The sequence below is a fragment of the Didymella exigua genome (assembly GCF_010094145.1).
Source record: "Didymella exigua CBS 183.55 unplaced genomic scaffold M421scaffold_3, whole genome shotgun sequence".
NCBI classification, from domain to species: Eukaryota; Fungi; Ascomycota; class Dothideomycetes; order Pleosporales; family Didymellaceae; genus Didymella; species Didymella exigua.
This window is the reverse complement of record NW_022984777.1, coordinates 509,746-525,892: the sequence shown is the minus strand read 5'-3', so window position 1 is coordinate 525,892 and position 16,147 is coordinate 509,746. Positions and strand designations below refer to the sequence as shown.

The 16,147-nt window shown below is 54.1% G+C and overlaps 6 protein-coding genes across 6 annotated transcripts; 4 read left to right on the top strand and 2 right to left on the bottom strand.

Moving 5' to 3' along the window:
* Window positions 1-96: 96 nt before the first annotated feature.
* M421DRAFT_416354 (hydroxymethylglutaryl-CoA synthase) lies at window positions 97-2,338 on the top strand. The gene is made up of 4 exons (XM_033591032.1): window positions 97-372; window positions 460-562; window positions 624-1,705; window positions 1,764-2,338. Exons 1-4 carry the CDS (start codon window positions 313-315, stop codon window positions 1,899-1,901), a joined length of 1,383 nt encoding a protein of 460 aa, XP_033452987.1. The 5' UTR covers window positions 97-312; the 3' UTR covers window positions 1,902-2,338.
* A 9-nt stretch (window positions 2,339-2,347) lies between these two features.
* Window positions 2,348-2,908, bottom strand: M421DRAFT_416353 (cytochrome c oxidase assembly protein COX16, mitochondrial). The gene is made up of 2 exons (XM_033591031.1): window positions 2,531-2,908; window positions 2,348-2,441 (listed from the first exon to the last, which is right to left on the bottom strand). Exons 1-2 carry the CDS (start codon window positions 2,789-2,791, stop codon window positions 2,358-2,360), a joined length of 345 nt encoding a protein of 114 aa, XP_033452986.1. The 5' UTR covers window positions 2,792-2,908; the 3' UTR covers window positions 2,348-2,357.
* A 127-nt stretch (window positions 2,909-3,035) lies between these two features.
* Window positions 3,036-11,260, top strand: M421DRAFT_416352 (protein kinase rad3). Its single transcript, XM_033591030.1, has 9 exons — window positions 3,036-3,839; window positions 3,887-4,569; window positions 4,617-4,924; window positions 4,971-6,138; window positions 6,195-6,458; window positions 6,505-7,740; window positions 7,790-8,321; window positions 8,371-8,857; window positions 8,905-11,260. The coding sequence occupies exons 1-9, from the start codon at window positions 3,239-3,241 to the stop codon at window positions 11,135-11,137; spliced, it is 7,512 nt and encodes a 2,503-aa protein (XP_033452985.1). The 5' UTR covers window positions 3,036-3,238; the 3' UTR covers window positions 11,138-11,260.
* M421DRAFT_248341 (uncharacterized protein) lies at window positions 11,135-11,679 on the top strand. Its single transcript, XM_033588579.1, has one exon. It carries the CDS (start codon window positions 11,270-11,272, stop codon window positions 11,585-11,587), a length of 318 nt encoding a protein of 105 aa, XP_033452984.1. The 5' UTR covers window positions 11,135-11,269; the 3' UTR covers window positions 11,588-11,679.
* M421DRAFT_416351 (actin-like ATPase domain-containing protein) lies at window positions 11,366-14,309 on the top strand. The gene is made up of 3 exons (XM_033591029.1): window positions 11,366-11,679; window positions 11,735-13,104; window positions 13,154-14,309. The coding sequence occupies exons 2-3, from the start codon at window positions 11,758-11,760 to the stop codon at window positions 13,907-13,909; spliced, it is 2,103 nt and encodes a 700-aa protein (XP_033452983.1). The 5' UTR covers window positions 11,366-11,679; window positions 11,735-11,757; the 3' UTR covers window positions 13,910-14,309.
* A 276-nt stretch (window positions 14,310-14,585) lies between these two features.
* Window positions 14,586-16,038, bottom strand: M421DRAFT_416350 (uncharacterized protein). Its single transcript, XM_033591028.1, has 4 exons — window positions 15,611-16,038; window positions 15,530-15,557; window positions 15,238-15,467; window positions 14,586-15,191 (listed from the first exon to the last, which is right to left on the bottom strand). The coding sequence occupies exons 1-4, from the start codon at window positions 15,629-15,631 to the stop codon at window positions 14,673-14,675; spliced, it is 798 nt and encodes a 265-aa protein (XP_033452982.1). The 5' UTR covers window positions 15,632-16,038; the 3' UTR covers window positions 14,586-14,672.
* Window positions 16,039-16,147: the final 109 nt, after the last annotated feature.

Genomic DNA, 16,147 nt, shown 5'->3' with positions numbered 1-16,147 from the left:
TGTTGATGCTGCCTCGTGAGCGTTGAGACCCTGGTCGCCAAGAGTGGTAAATGCAAGTGTAAAAGTTCACCATCGCGCGTCAGGCGAACGTATGAACGGGAAATTGCCGTTGTTGAGACCCAGGTTATTTGCACAAAAGCAGTTAAATCTCCTCATCCACCCTAAGGCTCAGGTTGCCAGCATTGACCTGTTCTTGACCGCTTTGCGTGTGTTGCGCCTAAGTACTTAACCAGTTACACCGCCCCTCACAGGCTCACACCCCTCTCAGCAACTCGCCTTTCCCTCCTACCACACCTCACAACAATAGCAAAGATGGCTGCTCGCCCCCAGAACATCGGTATCAAGGCCATTGAGCTGTACTTCCCCAGCCAGGCAAGTTTATCCGAATAGCGAGGGCAAACGCTGTGTTGCGCCTCCTGGTACCGTTCACGTCAACATTCCTAACTTTCAGTTCTGCAGTGCGTCGACCAGACTGAGCTCGAGAAGTTCGATGGCATCGCCGCTGGCAAGTACACCATTGGTCTCGGCCAGACCAAGATGTCTTTCTGCGACGATCGTGAGGGTGAGTGATTTCGTCGAGTGCTTTAGAGCGAAAAGGAGACAGCTAATATTTTGCTGCGCAGACATCTACTCATTCGCCCTGACCACCGTCTCCACGCTTTTCAAGAAGTACAACATCGACCCCAAGACCATCGGCCGCCTCGAGGTCGGTACCGAGACTCTCCTTGACAAGTCGAAGTCGGTCAAATCTGTTCTCATGCAGCTGTTTGAGGAGAGCGGTAACTACAACGTTGAGGGTGTTGACACAGTGAATGCGTGCTACGGCGGTACCAACGCTCTGTTCAACTCTGTTAACTGGATTGAGTCTTCTGCCTGGGATGGCCGTGACGCCGTCGTTGTCGCTGGTGATATCGCGCTCTACGCCAAGGGCAACGCTCGCCCTACCGGTGGTGCTGGCTGCGTTGCCATGCTCATTGGTCCCAACGCTCCTATAGTCATGGAGCCCGGCAAGCGCGGCTCCTACGTCAGGCACGCCTACGATTTTTACAAGCCCGACTTGACGAGCGAGTACCCCATTGTTGACGGTCACTTTTCGATTAAGTGCTACACCGAGGCTGTTGATGCCTGCTACAAGGCCTACAACGAGCGTGAGGCGACATTAAAGGCTCAGCAGAACGGCAACGGCGTCAACGGCCACTCTGAGGAGCAGGAGACTCCTCTCGACCGTTTCGACTACATGGCTTTCCATGCACCCACCTGCAAGCTCGTGTCCAAGTCGTACGCTCGTCTTCTCTACAACGACTACCTAAAGAACCCTTCAAACCCCATCTTCGCTGAGGTCCCCGCTGCGATCAAGGACATCTCTTACGAAGCCTCTATCTCTGACAGGACCGTCGAGAAGACCTTCATGGCTCTCGCCAAGAAGCGATTCGCTGCTCGCGTCCAGCCCAGCATCCAGGTCCCCACCATGTGCGGAAACATGTACTGTGGCAGTGTCTACGCCAGCTTGTGCAGCTTGCTCGCCAACGTCGACAGCCAGACTGCTCAGGGCAAGCGCATTGCTCTTTTCAGCTATGGAAGTGGTCTCGCTTCGTCTTTGTTCTCCTTCACCGTCAAGGGCAGCTACGAGCAGATTGCTAAGTCGCTCGACATCCAGAACCGCCTCGACGCCAGGCGCGTTGTTGCCCCTGAGGTTTACGACCAGGTAAGCTTCCCTTTCAGCCCCTTCCTATTGTTGAACACACTGACTAACGCCACTACAGCTCTGCGACCTCCGCAAGCAGGCTCACCTCCAGAAGGACTACACTCCCAAGGGTGAGACCGACGGCATCCTGCCCGGCACTTACTACCTCACTAAGGTCGACGACTTGTTCCGCCGCACCTACGAGATCAAGCAGTAGATACCCTATGATCTCTCGCTTGTACTTTCTTCTTTGCTACATTCTGGGCATAGACTTGGTCAGGGTTGCATCACTTAATTAGGCGTCAGTAGACCGCATTGGCATATGAGAACTCGATGAGGTCGGGCCGCCCTACGATCGTTATGATGATTTGGACGGAACGGATGGAAAGGAATGACATACTTGATTGTCGACAATTTTACGACAGTTCAAAAGAGCTTAGCAATTTTAATATACACTTCTCGCGAAGTCTTGTTGAAGATGGACAAAAACGGAACAGCAACCAAACGAGAGCCATCTGGTATGAGGTCATTACTCAAACCGCTCTTCCTGACAATGATCTCAGTGTAGAAATGGGATTTCAATATCAGAATGCCGAACGCCGCAAGGCTCAGAAGTACTGGCTGTTATGCTCACACATGTCCTACAACACCATACCGTATAACGCATCGAAGCTCAAACAAGTGTGCCGTCCGGCTCGCCAGGCAGGCGCTTGACACGCCTCTGCTCCCAGTCCTCGAGGTCCTTGGCTTGTAATCTCTGTGTGATTGTCAGTCTCTATGTCAACTCAATCTTCTCCTAGCGAGCATTTATGCGCCTCCGCAAGTGGTGTGTAGCGAGCTACTGACGTAGTATTCATCCTTCATGTTGACCTTCCTTCGATTCTGCCCCAGGCCCATTGCCTGTTCTTGACTTATTTGCTGGTTCTTACGATCGTATCGCTCATAGCGCAGCGCGGTGGCGGGTGTGAGCAGAAACGAGCCGGCGACAATCGTTGCAAGGAACGGCAGCCCAAAGAGTGCGAACGGGTGCTTCTGCAGCGCTTTGCGGTATTTGGCGGCGAGCGTGTTGGGAAGCGTCGCTTTGAACGACTTTGAAGAGAACTGCATGGTAACGGCGGGCCTCTGGGCTAGGCTCGTGTAGCTTGTTGGCGATGTGAATGCGCTCGCAGGCGACTTGTATCAGCGAGCTGCAATTGATGATCTCAACACCTTGGCTTGGAGATCCTCGGGCTTCGACGGGGGGCGGAGCAAAGTGGTCTTGGCAGTTCCGGGTGACAGTCACGCGACAACGCGCCGGGGCGCCCCTTCCCAAAAGATGTTCGACGCGTCTGACGTCGATCACATCACTCATCGGCATTTCACTTCTTTGCATCCTTTTTGCCAAATACCGTCCGATCAGACACAAGCTCGCGATTTTGGATACCGCGCCTCAAGTTGAGAGGATCATACATCGTAAAGGCCTCAATCACACACCGAAGGACTTGCCCCACTTCTTTCCTGGACGCTCCTCACACGATTCGATGATCTCGACATGAACCAGAGGTAAACACCAAGATGGCCCGCAAAGGCGGGGGCTCGACCCAACGCAAGGCGCCGCCGCTACCAACAGCGAATGTAGCTACGAATGGCAGTTCAAATGGAATCCCTCCACCGTCAACAATCGCAGCTCAGATTGTGCACAATGCGGCAAAGACCCATTCGAAGCAAGATGCTGCTTCGAAAGTCACATTCGGCGAGCTTCTGAAAGAATTTCTGCAGCATCCAAACACCGATGAGCCAGATGCACAACTCGTATCCTTCATCTGCGTTGTTGCAGAAGCAGGTTTGGAGAGCTTATTCAAAGACGATCCGTTTGCGCAAGATGAGCAAAGGCAGCAAGGCGTTCGCAGCATCAATGCAATTACATACCTGCTCCAGCAGAAGCCGCACCTCCTTTTGCAACCCAAGGACGACGAAGATAGTGGGACTCCTCGACCGCCTGTCATCCTGTGGCTCTTTCCAAAGATTCTTGGGCTATTGACGCATGCCACCTTACGATCAATTCACGGGAATGCTGAGGGTTTGCTCAGCTTCTGTCTCAGCATACTGTCCCGGTCTATGGCATATTCGCGTTCTGCTGTCACGGTAATGCAGCTGTACAAGGCGAACGTTATCCGTAAGCTATCCCAAACCATTGAAGACGCATTGCTAATGTACTCGCAGATATTCGAGATGAATTGAAGGCTGTCAACGACTCTATCCCAGCACGAGCGACGCCATTCCGCATCATGGCACCCTCCATCAGCAGCATCAATGACTTTTGGCCAGAAAGCAAACAACTGATTGCTGTTCCTCACAATCTCCAAAGGAAGATTTCTTCGCCAACTTTGTCTATACACGTCGGATTTAACCTGCTAGCTGCCTTGTGCCAATCAACAAGTTCAAACTCACGGAAGAGCATGTTTGAGCAACAGTATCCATGGATCCTAGATATCTGTGAGGAATTGTGGTGCTACTTCCGCCGGTGGAGTGCTTCAGACAAGCGCCCATTGCATGACGAAATATTCGCTTTGTATATGCGATTGATCAACACTCTTACAGTCCTCAGCCCCGAGTCGAAGGATCGTTTTCCAAGTTCATACAAGGCTGCGACGACGTCGGTCAAGAGCATTGCTTATCTGATCGAAAGTCTCGCTACTTCGCCCATGTCAGATAGCAACCAGGGACAGCTCGCACTGATGGTGACGCGCCTGTGCTGTACTGCGAGGACTGAGTGGCCCCACGAGATGGTGCTTGATCAGCGGCGACAGCCTTCTCAGATGCTCGATACTGAAATTCTGAAGCAAAGCGCCACAAGACTATGTGAAAACACGGATGTGCTGTTCAGTCTACAGAAGGATCTACAGGTATGTGCACTATCTACTGCTTGACACGTATCCCTGACGAACTATAGCTTGCGTTGTGTCTTTGGATGTCGAAAGGCGAGTGGCCCGAGAAGACTGAGAGCCTTCGAGATGAGCTGTGCTCCAATGGCGCAGAGAGTTTCACCTCTGCACAGATAGCCGAAGATGCAATCAAGTGCATTCAGGCATTTCAGAGGATGCATCTAGACGAAGACAGGCCGGCAAAGCGACGAAAGACGTTACACGAATCGTCAGAGGACGCCAACATATCAGCCTACCACCAGCTTACACTACTACTTAACGGAAGCTCAGAGGACTCGCCAATCCTCACACTTTCCAATCTCCCTCAAATTATCGAGTACGTTCTTGGTCTAGCTCTCCTGAGTTGCAGCTTACACATGCAGGGCAAGATATTCTTCTCTATCTGATAACCCGAAACTCAATGAAGCCGCGCAACAACAATTGCTAATTGCTCTGGGTAAGGTTGCTTGTGCAGGGTCGCGATGCCTGCGACCCAACAGGAACGGCTCAAAGCAATGGGAAAGCCTCACCTGCGCTCTGTGCGACGAACCGGCCACCAAGATCCGGCAACCAGAAGTCTACTGGGAGAACCATGGTTATGGACAGGACTGGAAGGAAGTTATTGCTGCACTTCTTACAATCACGAAGGAGCCTAAGTTCCAGGCCTCGACAAGGCCTCGAGTGCTCATGGCTGTCGCCATAGGACGCCTTTTCGACCACATCTCTGATGACGACTATCTGAATCTTGAAATGTGTGAGCTGGGTCAGTGGTTGCTTGCTTGCATGAGTCGATCTCTACGAGAGTTGAAGATCGCAGCCACTCATGCACTCATGGTATTCCTGCGAGACGACCTCTCCAACCGCGTTCGCCAAAAGAATCGGACATCAGTTATAGAGTTCTTTGATGTCCTGGTGCAACGTGGAGTTCTTGCTGACCAGGAAACCCTGATCTTGGCATATGGTCACGTAGCCCGCGCCTGTGGCGAGCTGGAGCTTCCCATCATCCTCTGTCGACTAGTCGAGTATCTCGGTCATCCCAATGCACTCATTTGTGGGATGGCGTACAGAGAACTCGATGCTTTAGCGGAACCCCACGAACCAGAAGTTTTGTTCAAGCCATATTGGAGGATACTTGCCTTCTCTGTCATCAAGGATATTATCAACAAGCCACAGAAGGCTCAACAGCTCGCCGATCTTACCGAGCAGACCGTTCGCCAATTGCTGGTTTTGACTCAATCATACACACTCCCGCACTTGGTGCTGACGAAGAGGAGGGACATCATTGAGAAGATTGCTCAAGCTCGCAAGGTCTCAGTAGCAGATGTGCTGACCCAACCACGGATCAATCTTGCAAAGATTTTGGCATTGTTACTCTCGCAGTCTGTGCCTGACGTCGAATCCTTCGCTCTGGAAACATTGGCCGAAATTGAGCCACAAATGCGGGAGGGTTCCAATGACAAGCTTGAATCGCTGATCGCAATGGATATCACAGGTATTGCCATTGAGATCCTTATGCTGTCCGCTGAACAAGACGAGCCAAGAAAGGCCCCAGTGAGTAGATGCAATGCTTCTGTCACTGTAAGCAGCCTACTGACTAAAGCTCACAGTACCGTAGAGCTTTTGGTGCTCTTGCTCGCCTAGCTGATATCAAGAGCGGTCAACGCAGATCGTCGTCTAAGACTAAGAGCCTGGATGAGTTCTGCGAGACACATATTCTCGGTATCATCGCATACTTCTCCGACATTGTAGAGAGCCCACTCACCCAGAGCAAGTCTACGCCCCGCCCTCTGCCTGAGCGCAAGAGATGTATAGCAGCCATAGGAGACTTCATCACCCTTGCACGTTACAGTGTGAACGGCGCACTTCCACAGGTAAGTCTCCCTGGACAAGCACTGCGCAATGTGCTAAAGTTAGTAGATACGTGCATGTCTGCAATCGGCAATGTCAGATCCAGACCTCTGCGACGATGCCTTCCTAGTATGGACAGCCTTCCTTGATGCTCTCGACGCAGATGACACAATGCTAGTGATCGATCAGACGTTTGCGCTCATCGTGGAGCACTGGAACATCTTCTCGGATGACACCCAGCTGCTGGCAAACAAGACCATTGTGGCCCTGACACAAGACTACGACGCACAACTGCGCGCCCGCATCGAGTATCTTCCGTCTCTGGCAACCATCCCCATGATGTCGAAGACCGAAGCCGAGTTAACACGGTTCAAATCACATGTGGAAACTGTTCGAATCTTCCAAGCCTTCGGCAACAGGTGCAAAGACCAGAATGCTGTCGTAGTACGTCAAGCTCTCAGAGAGCTTGGTCCATATCTGGATGCCAACCAAAAGCACTTGCACCAAGCAATTGTGGGGCAGAAACCGCTGCCTGTACTGGCGGATCTTACTCGATCCCTTCTGGATGCCAGTGTACGGTTCTCAGAAATGCACTCAGACATTACCACATTATGTGCGCAATGCTTGGGTATCATTGGAGGCCTCGACCCCTATCGAGTTGAAACGGTACGCGAGAAGAAGCGCGTCTTGATGTTGTCAAACTTCTCACGACGAGACGAAGACATTGATTTTGTAGCTCTTCTGCTCGAGCAGGTCCTTGTCAAAGTCTTCCTGTCGACCACGAATGCGACGTCACAAGGGTGGATAGCCTACGTCATGCAGGAGATGCTCAAGCACTGTGGCTTCAGCGCTCTAGCAGTCGCGAAGCCTCGCTCCTCACAGATCAGCACGGAAGCGCAAAGGTGGAACGACATTCCTGAGCCTACGAGGAACGTCTTGACACCCTTTCTCAACTCGAGATACTCCGTCAATCGTAACCCAGCCCTCCAGTACAAGTCTCCACCATATCCGATTTTCGACGGTAAGATCAGCCACGGAACCTGGCTCCAGACATTCGTATATGACCTCCTACAGAAGGGCCAGGGTATCAACGTGGAGATGGTGTTCCCTGTCCTAGCCAGGGTCATTAGGGGTTTCGACCTGTCGATTGCAACCTTCATCCTTCCTTTCGCAGCTCTGAACGTTATCGTGTCTGACAATGACGAAAATATGAGCTATGTTGGAACCGAGCTGATGACGGTCCTGCGGCGCGAGATGCAGTCCACAGACCAGACAGATGCTATTTTGATCAAGCAATGTAGCGAGGTAAGTCTGATGGGTACATTGAAGTACTACCGCTGACCAAGTGTTGCAGAATGTATTTCAAGTTCTCGATTATCTTTCGCTGTGGCTACAAGAGAAGAAAAAATCTGTCACAGATGCCAGGATCATGGCGGGCAAGACTGGGAGAGGCGTCTCGGAGGAAGAGGAGATGAACGCAATCAAACAAATCAGCCGTGTAGAGGGCATCCTCCAGCTTGTCCCAGCTGAGGTGATCTCTCAGCGTGCGGTTGATTGTGGGTCCTACGCTCGCGCCCTCTTCCACTGGGAGCAATACTACCGCCAACAGCAGCATCTCAAGACCGAGACAAATCAAGTCTTTGAGAAGGATGATTTGTTGCAGCACCTTCAGTCCATCTATGCGCAAATAGACGAGCCGGACAGCATTGAAGGCATCACAGCTCATCTCAAGGTGCTCAACCCCGAGCAACAGATCATGGAAGATCGCAAGGCTGGCAGGTGGACCGCAGCTCAGAGCTGGTATGAGGTTGCTTTGGCTACCAAGCCAGACGATCTAGAGGTTCAAGTTATGCTCCTGACCTGTCTGAAGGAGTCAGGTCAATATGGTAGACCAACCCTCATCCAATCTGCTTTGATAGTATTGACACAATCTAGATGCAATCCTAAACTACGTGGACGGCTTTCACGCAGCCAACCCGGTATCGATAAGTACGCTCCCATTCGCTGCTGAAGCAGCCTGGTCGGCTGGCAAGTGGACACAGCTCGAAAGGATCCTCGGCGCTTCATCTGACAAGGTCATCGGTACGACCACGGACTTCAACATATGCGTTGGAAAAGCATTGCTTGCGTTGTACAACGAAGATGACTCGGAGTTCAAGAATCTCATTGCTGCACTTCGTAGGACCTTGTCAAAGAGCCTCTCTCCATCGAACACCAACTCTCTGCAGGCGTGTCACGATACGCTAGTCAAACTGCACGCTCTGTATGAGATTGAAGCAATCAGTGGCGTCATGACGCCTCACCCGCCAGAACGCGAGAAGGTCCTCAACAATCTGGACCTTCGATTAGACGTTATTGGTGCTCACACTTCCGACAAGCAGTATCTCCTTGGCGTGCGTCGTGCGACCATGCTCGTCTCAAGGTAAGCCGTTAATGGTAACAGCGGACAACAGTTGCTAATACATCTAGGATCGACTTCAGCGATCTCGACATCGCTTCGGCTTGGCTCACTACGGGACGACTTGCCCGCAAGGGCGGGTTCATGACCACTGCATTCAATTCAGTACTCCACGCCGACCAGCTGGGCGACGGAGCCTCCAAGATTGAGTACTCAAAACTACTGTGGAAAGAAGGACATCACCGAAAGGCGATCCAGACCTTGCGAGGTGCCATCGACAGTAATGCCTTCCAAAACAGCGACAGCCTGCCGATCAACATCTCCATCACAACCGATGGCCGTGGAGGTGATCACATAAGTAAGGTCAAGTGCCATGCTCAGCTACTGCTCGCAAAATGGCTCGACCGTGCGGGACAGACCAAGTCCGGATCTTTGAAGGACGCGTATGCGACAGGTGTGATGTCATATCCCAAGTGGGACAAAGGCCATTACTACCTGGGACGATATTACCTAAAGCTGTTGGAATCTGAGAAAAAGTTGCCTGTCACAAAGCAAAGTCAGGAGTATCTCGCCGGAAGCTTGATCAAACTGGTAATTGAGAACTTCATACGATCCACGGTGTACGGCACAAAGTACTATTACCAGACCCTACCGAAGATCCTCACACTCTGGCTAGACCTGGGAACTGAGGTCATAAACGTAGTGCCTCGGTCTGCGCGAGATAAAGAGTTCCATGACCACAGAATCACCTACCTGGACCACATCAACAAGTACCTGAAGCGGTATGCTGGCGAGCGAATGCCTGCTTACACATGGTACACTGCCTTTCCACAGATCATCACACGCATCAGCCATCCCAACAAGAACGTCTGGGATGCTCTGCAGTCCATTATCATTCGAGTCGCAGCAGTGTACCCCCAGCAGACGCTATGGAGCTTGCTAGCGGTACTGCACTCGACTCAAGACGATCGTCGTACACGCGGCACTGCTGTGTTGCAAAAGCTGCGCGAACAATCGAAGCGCAAGAACGGAGCTTTGGATTTGAAGAACGTCATCGTGCAAGGACAGCGCCTGACTGATGCTCTGCTGATAGCCTGCGACGCTCCAGTCGAGCAGCGAGTCACGCATGTCAGCCTTTCAAAAGACCTTGGATTCAGCCACAAGCTCGCACCTAGTCAGTTGGTGGTGCCCATTGAAGCGAACTTGCTACCAAATCTCCCGGCTGGAAATGACAGTAAGACGATACGTCTGCACAATCCGTTCCCACAGGATGCAATTACAATCAATGCATTCATGGATGATGTGCTTGTGCTCTCCTCGCTGCAACGCCCGCGCAAGATCAACGTTCGAGGCTCAGATGGTCGATCTTACGGTCTTCTTTGCAAGCCCAAGGATGACTTACGCAAAGATCAGCGTCTCATGGAGTTCAACGCTATGATCAACCGTGCATTACAGAAGGATATCGAGTCCAGCAAGCGTCGGCTGTACATCAGGACGTATGCGGTGACGCCGCTGAACGAAGAGTGTGGAGCAATCGAATGGGTCGAAGGACTCAAACCGATGCGTGATATCATCCTCCGCTCTTACCGTCAGCACAACGTGCAAATCGATTACGCAGAAATTCGCATGCTGCTCGCCGAAGCTTCATCCTCGCCAGGGAAGGTCCCCATCTTCACAGAGAAGATCTTGGGCAAGTTTATGCCAGTGCTCCACGAGTGGTTCGTCGAGACGTTCCCGGAGCCAGAAGCTTGGTTATCGGCGCGGCTGCGATACACGCGTTCCTGCGCAGTGATGAGCATTGCAGGTCACGTACTCGGGCTGGGGGATAGACACGGCGAGAACGTGTCGCTAGAGCAAGGCACCGGTGGTACTTTCCACGTCGACTTCAACTGTCTGTTTGACAAGGGCCTCACGTTTGAGAAGCCCGAGCTCGTGCCATTCCGTCTCACACACAACATGGTCGACGCCATGGGTCCGCAAGGTGTCGAGGGACCCTTCAGAAAAGCGGCTGAGTTGGTGTACAGCATCTTGCGGCAACACGAAGATACGCTCATCACTATCCTTGAGACGTTTGTTCATGATCCGACAGCTGACTTCTTGGGCGGGAAGAGGAGGAAGAAGATTCCGGGCGTTCCAGACACACCGCAGGAGGTACTGGATACTGTGAGAACCAAGGTCAACGGGTATCTGAAGGGAGAGTCGGTGCCGCTCAGTGTGGAGGGGTATGTCGATGCATTGATTGCGATGGCGAGAGACCCGATGAACCTGGCATCTATGTACATTGGATGGTGTGCTTTCTTTTAGTTGACATTGCAGCAGAGGCGTTGAGTATTCGTGGGATGTCGTATACGTCGTCAGTATCGTTCTATATGGTTGAAGGGGCTTGCATAACATGATGATAGAAATGCAAAATTGAGTCAAGGCGAAGTGAATTTCATGCGCGTGAAATTCAATGTCATGTGGAAGGACCGTCCATGTCGACAACGGCAAGGCTGGCGACCGCTCATCAGCAACCAATCGCGGGACGGGCGCGCCCGCAGCAACCAGGCCCCAGGGCTCCAGCAGAACCACGGGACAGCCCCGTTGACTAACAGGCGCCTTCATTATTCGTCGACTGAAGCTCCCACAGCGCGACCTCAACAGCGTAATCACCCCAACGCACGACCAGACGTCGACGTGGCATTGGCGAAGGGTGAGTTGCAGCAACAAGCTACACAGCCGTGCGCCTCGACAACGGGACTGCCCCCAGGCTAGCTCCGAGGAACCACAACAGAGGCCAGCGTGCCACGGCTACACAGACAAGATGGTGGGCAAAAAGTCGGGCAGGGCCCAGCTGAGGCAGGAAGGTAGGACCATTTCACGTTGCCGTGCTGCCACACAGCTGCTGACGGCATCGCGCAGGCCTCGAGCGAACAGACAACAACATGGACCTCTCGTCGTGGCCACAGGTAGGCATGATCAACCAGAAGAACTACTACACCGAGTTCCTCAAGCGCGACGAGCAGTTCTTGGCTGTGCGATACCCCAAGGACGAAGAGCGCGCCCGCATCGTCCAGGAAGCCCGCGACAAGGATCGCGCCCGCGCGCTGGGCGCCCCCCAGGCTGCCGAAGGCGCGACTCCGCAGGCCGACGAGGCCGCCGACGAGGCAGATGTCTCGCTGGACTCGTCTAAGACGGACATCTCCAAGCTCATCGTCATCCACCCCGGCAGTCAGAACCTGAGGATAGGCTTGGGCTCCGATGCGCTGCCAAAGACAATACCCATGGTCATCGCACGACGATGGAAGGAGAGCGAGTGCGAGGAGGACGGCGGCGAGCCCAGCCCCAAGCGCATGAAGATCGAGGGCGCGGTGCCCGCCGACGCGCTCCCTGAGAAGTGGTTTGGGGAAGACTTCGCCGACCAGTATATGGCCATGTCCTCGGAGCTGAGAACGCGAATGCGCTCTAACAAGCGTAGAGTGCTGCCAAACTCCAAGGACCTCGTCACCAACTACAATCGCCGCACACCACCAGACGTTATCTCAGAGCACAACGACATCAACCGCATCGAGTTCACAGAGCTCCCTGCAGACCCCAAGAAGGCACCGCACTTCTTTACAGGCCACGAAGCGCTCCGGATACCCGAGCGATCAAATCCCCGATACAAGCTGTTCTGGCCGCTGCGCTACGGCACATTCAACGAGGCCGAGTACAAGGACCGCAACCAGATCTACCATGACATATCCAAGATCTTCGGGGAAGCCTTCAAGAATCACCTGGGTATCACCAAGATGAAGGACCTCGCAAACTACAAGTGCGTCCTCATCATCCCAGACTTGTACGAGCGCAACTATGTCACAATGCTGCTTGACATCCTGATACGAGATCTTGGCATCGGGAAGGTCTGTTTGCAGCAGGAGAGTCTGTCCATTACATTTGGAGCCGGCTCAGACAAGCTGTGTGTAGTTGATATCGGCGCGCAGAAGACCTCCATCTGCTGCGTCGACGAAGGTCTTTGCGTGGAAGAGTCTCGTGTCAACCTGAAGATGGGCGGCGCAGACATCACGGAAACATTCATCAAGATGATGCTCTACGGCCATTTTCCCTACTCGGATATCAACTTGAGGAGGCGATATGACTTCCTGCTTGCAGAGGAACTGAAGCAAAAGTTCTGCTCCATGGACGAGAGCACCGTTGTGGTCCAGACGTGGGACTTCCACCTCCGCGCTGCAGGTCAGGAGACACGGAAGTACACGTTCAAGACCTATGATGAGACACTGCTCTCGGTAATGGTAAGTATCAGCAAGCCCTACCACCACGGGACCACACTAACCTCACCAGGGCCTCCTCAAACCCTCCATCTTCGACAACTCGCACAAACTCGAAGGCCGCCGCTCCGTAATTCCACGCTCTATCGACCTCTATGACTCCTCCCCCAACGACCCGCTCTCCGCAGCCCAACTCGTCGTCCTCGAGCTCGCTACCGGCCGCCCCTCGCTACTCATGAACGGCGAACCCGCCATCGCAGCAACTCCCCAGAAACCGCCTCCCTTGAACATCGCCAACCGCCTCGCAGACAACGAAGCCACACCGCGATCCTCCGTCGCCGGCTCGCCCGGTCCAGAGGGAACGCCAAATCCCGACCGCGATACGCCCATGGGAGATACTGATGCACCAGCGCAGGGCCTGATATTCCGCGACCCAGTGCTCGAAAAAGTCAAGATCGCAGAGGAGCGCGACAAGACCCTACCCCTGCTACCGTTGGACCTAGCGATCCTAGAGTCCCTGGCGCAAGGCGGGCGGGGCGACGAGAAGAAAATGCGCGACTTCATGGGCGGCATCGTGCTCGTCGGCGGCGTCGCTAAGACGCCGGGTCTGCGCGAGTTCCTCGAGCTCAGACTCCGAGAGCTGCGCCCGGGTATGGAGATCCTCCTCCCCCCACCCCCGAGGGATCTCGATCCCCAGGTCATCGCGTGGAAGGGCGGCAGCGTCTTCGGCCGCCTCAGCTCGCATGGCAACGATAGCTGGATCTCGCGCTGCGAGTACGATATCCTCGGCACCAGGCTGTTGAACAATAAATGCATGTTTGCTTGGTAGTGTGAGCAACGGGCGCGGCGCCGGCTGGCACACGACTCGTAAGATGAGTCGTGGGAGAGCGGGAAATTGGAATTGCTGGACGCCGTGCATGGGCCTAGCGGTGCAGGCTCGCCGGCGTAGCGCGGTCCGGGTCGTCCTATAAACTCGCGTCTTGTACCTTATGGGTACTGGGTGGGTCTGTCGCCGGCTGAGGTGCGGAGAGACAGGGAGGCTGTGGCAGCGGGCAGGCGTCTGCCACCGAAGATCGTTGGTCCGCGAAAGCCGCCGACGAAGTCTACTGTGAAGTCTTAGACGGAGGCTCACTCTCACTCTTAGTCTTAATCGGCTGTTGTATTGTATTCGTAGGGGCTCATGAGGCGGTCCCCGGCAGATCGGTCTTGGTAGTAATGATAATATGTGCTATTAATCTGGAGTCCCTGCACGTGAAACCTCTACAGTATAGCGTGCTAGATTGTAAAGGCCATACTACAACACCCAAAACGCCAGGTACGTTAAGACTGGGCGCGAGCCATGATCAAGTCTCTCGTACCCATGCACAGCGCGGTTCGAAGCAACAAAAAAATACCCCTTAAAGATGCGGGTCAATAGCAGATAACGCCGGGTATAGTTGGTGCTCGTCCGATGCCTACTCGTCCGCCGGCCTGGCGGACTGCTGCAGCGCGCTCACAAAAGCCTCGTAGTCGGCGCCTGCCATGGTGTAAGCACAGTATCAACACGTGAGCCGTCGGTCATTCAAGGCGTCCCATCACCCCTCGTCTGCCCTTCAATAAGCATGTGGGTCCGGGTAGTGCGGAGACGAGGGCTGCTGACCTTGCGGTGCGTCCTCTTCGACCTTCTGCCGCTTCTCGATCGAGTAGTCGCCCGCGTCGAACTGCCCTGCGTGCTTGCCTATGTTGGGGCCGTTTTGCGCGGCTGCGGCGGCTTGCGCGGCCATTTGCAGTTCACCTATTTGGCGCTCCGAGAGCCCGCCATTGTTGCTGGAGCCGGGACTTTGTTGTTGCGGCTGCTGTTGCTCCGGCTGCTGCTGGTGTTGCTGCTGCTGGAGGTTCGGGTTGAGACTGGGGATTTCGCCGTGCGGGCGGTTGGAGAGATCGACGCCGGCGGGTGCGGGGGGCACTTCGCCCTGTGTCTCGAGGAGGCGCGATTGCAGGTTGATGATGTAGTCGCGTAGCTGGTAGTTCTCCGTCTGCAGGCTCTTGTACAGCTCGCATAGCTGCTCGAACTCCTTGACCTGATCTTTCAGCTGCTTGATATATTCCTCTTTGCGTTGACGGAACGCGCGCTGAGACAGTCAGTATCGCCCAGTCAAAGCACAGCAACCGACGTACTTGGGCAGCTCGATTTTGCGCAGCGCGCTTGCTGGTAGAGAGCTCCCTACGGCCCTTCCGCCCTTCACCGTCGTCGCTGGGGTCGGCTTGGCTCATGTAATGCTGCTGCGAGCCGGCGATAGCTGGGTCGATGTGCTGCTGGGGACCGACGCTAGGGGCTGGCTGTTGCTGGATTGGCGCAGGTGCACTGGACTGTCCAGCACCGGCAGCAAGTAGATGTTCTCTTAAGCCTTCATGATATGTATGTTAGTAATCACCAGGAGCAAGTAAGCATATACAAGGAGGTACTAACTCATCTCGATGGTCGGCTTGCCGGGATCCTAAGCCCAAGTGTCAGCAGCGCGAGCGACAGTACAATATCACCACGGCTTACCTGAGCGGCTGGTTGCTGCATGTTGTAGCTAGTGTCGCTGCGGATCGAGGGGTATATGGTCCGGCTCATTCAATGCACTTGGGACGCGATCAGTCGCGGATGCTTGCAGTGGCGCTGATTAGACAGCACAACTGTGGCTGTCTCGGCGCAGCTCGACACGAGCTGGCGTTGTGATTGAGCGATCGAGTCTACTATGGAACCGCTCTGCTGCGCGTGTGCTGATGACGTGCAGCGCGATTGCTGGAGGTCGCGACGGCGCAGAGGAAGAATTGCGCGTCTGCACGAGTCAGCGTCAACATGGCTCTCTCACGCGTCGAGCACAATGCGCCGAGTTGCGCGACAGCATTTGGGTCGTTGCGCGCATCGCGAGACCTTGGGGACGGGTGCGAGCAACTTACTTGTGCTGGTGGTGCTGACTGAGGTGTCTGATGACTGAGAGGTGACTAAGGCGTGCGGCAGGCGTATCTTCTTATATGCGGTCCCGGCAATCCCCCAGGGCCGGACAAGTACTCATCGCCATGGGGTCTTCATTTAACG

Bases quoted from the DNA above. Each gene is read 5' to 3' on its own strand.
- M421DRAFT_416350 (XM_033591028.1), bottom strand. From the start codon at position 15,631: ATGCAGCAACCAGCCGCTCAG. The intron at 15,558-15,610 runs GTAAGCCGTGGT...ACTTGGGCTTAG, and splicing joins TGCAGCAACCAGCCGCTCAG to GATCCCGGCAAGCCGACCAT. The intron at 15,468-15,529 runs GTTAGTACCTCC...CATATCATGAAG, and splicing joins CAAGCCGACCATCGAGATGA to GCTTAAGAGAACATCTACTT.
- M421DRAFT_416354 (XM_033591032.1), top strand. From the start codon at position 313: ATGGCTGCTCGCCCCCAGAACATCGGTATCAAGGCCATTGAGCTGTAC. The intron at 373-459 runs GCAAGTTTATCC...TCAGTTCTGCAG, and splicing joins AGCTGTACTTCCCCAGCCAG to TGCGTCGACCAGACTGAGCT. The intron at 563-623 runs GTGAGTGATTTC...TTTGCTGCGCAG, and splicing joins TTTCTGCGACGATCGTGAGG to ACATCTACTCATTCGCCCTG.
- M421DRAFT_416353 (XM_033591031.1), bottom strand. From the start codon at position 2,791: ATGCAGTTCTCTTCAAAGTCGTTCAAAGCGACGCTTCCCAACACGCTC. The intron at 2,442-2,530 runs GTCAGTAGCTCG...ACAATCACACAG, and splicing joins ACATGAAGGATGAATACTAC to AGATTACAAGCCAAGGACCT.
- M421DRAFT_416351 (XM_033591029.1), top strand. From the start codon at position 11,758: ATGGACCTCTCGTCGTGGCCACAGGTAGGCATGATCAACCAGAAGAAC. The intron at 13,105-13,153 runs GTAAGTATCAGC...TAACCTCACCAG, and splicing joins AGACACTGCTCTCGGTAATG to GGCCTCCTCAAACCCTCCAT.
- M421DRAFT_416352 (XM_033591030.1), top strand. From the start codon at position 3,239: ATGGCCCGCAAAGGCGGGGGCTCGACCCAACGCAAGGCGCCGCCGCTA. The intron at 7,741-7,789 runs GTAAGTCTGATG...CAAGTGTTGCAG, and splicing joins TGATCAAGCAATGTAGCGAG to AATGTATTTCAAGTTCTCGA. The intron at 8,322-8,370 runs GTAGACCAACCC...GACACAATCTAG, and splicing joins GAAGGAGTCAGGTCAATATG to ATGCAATCCTAAACTACGTG.
- M421DRAFT_248341 (XM_033588579.1), top strand. From the start codon at position 11,270: ATGCGCGTGAAATTCAATGTCATGTGGAAGGACCGTCCATGTCGACAA.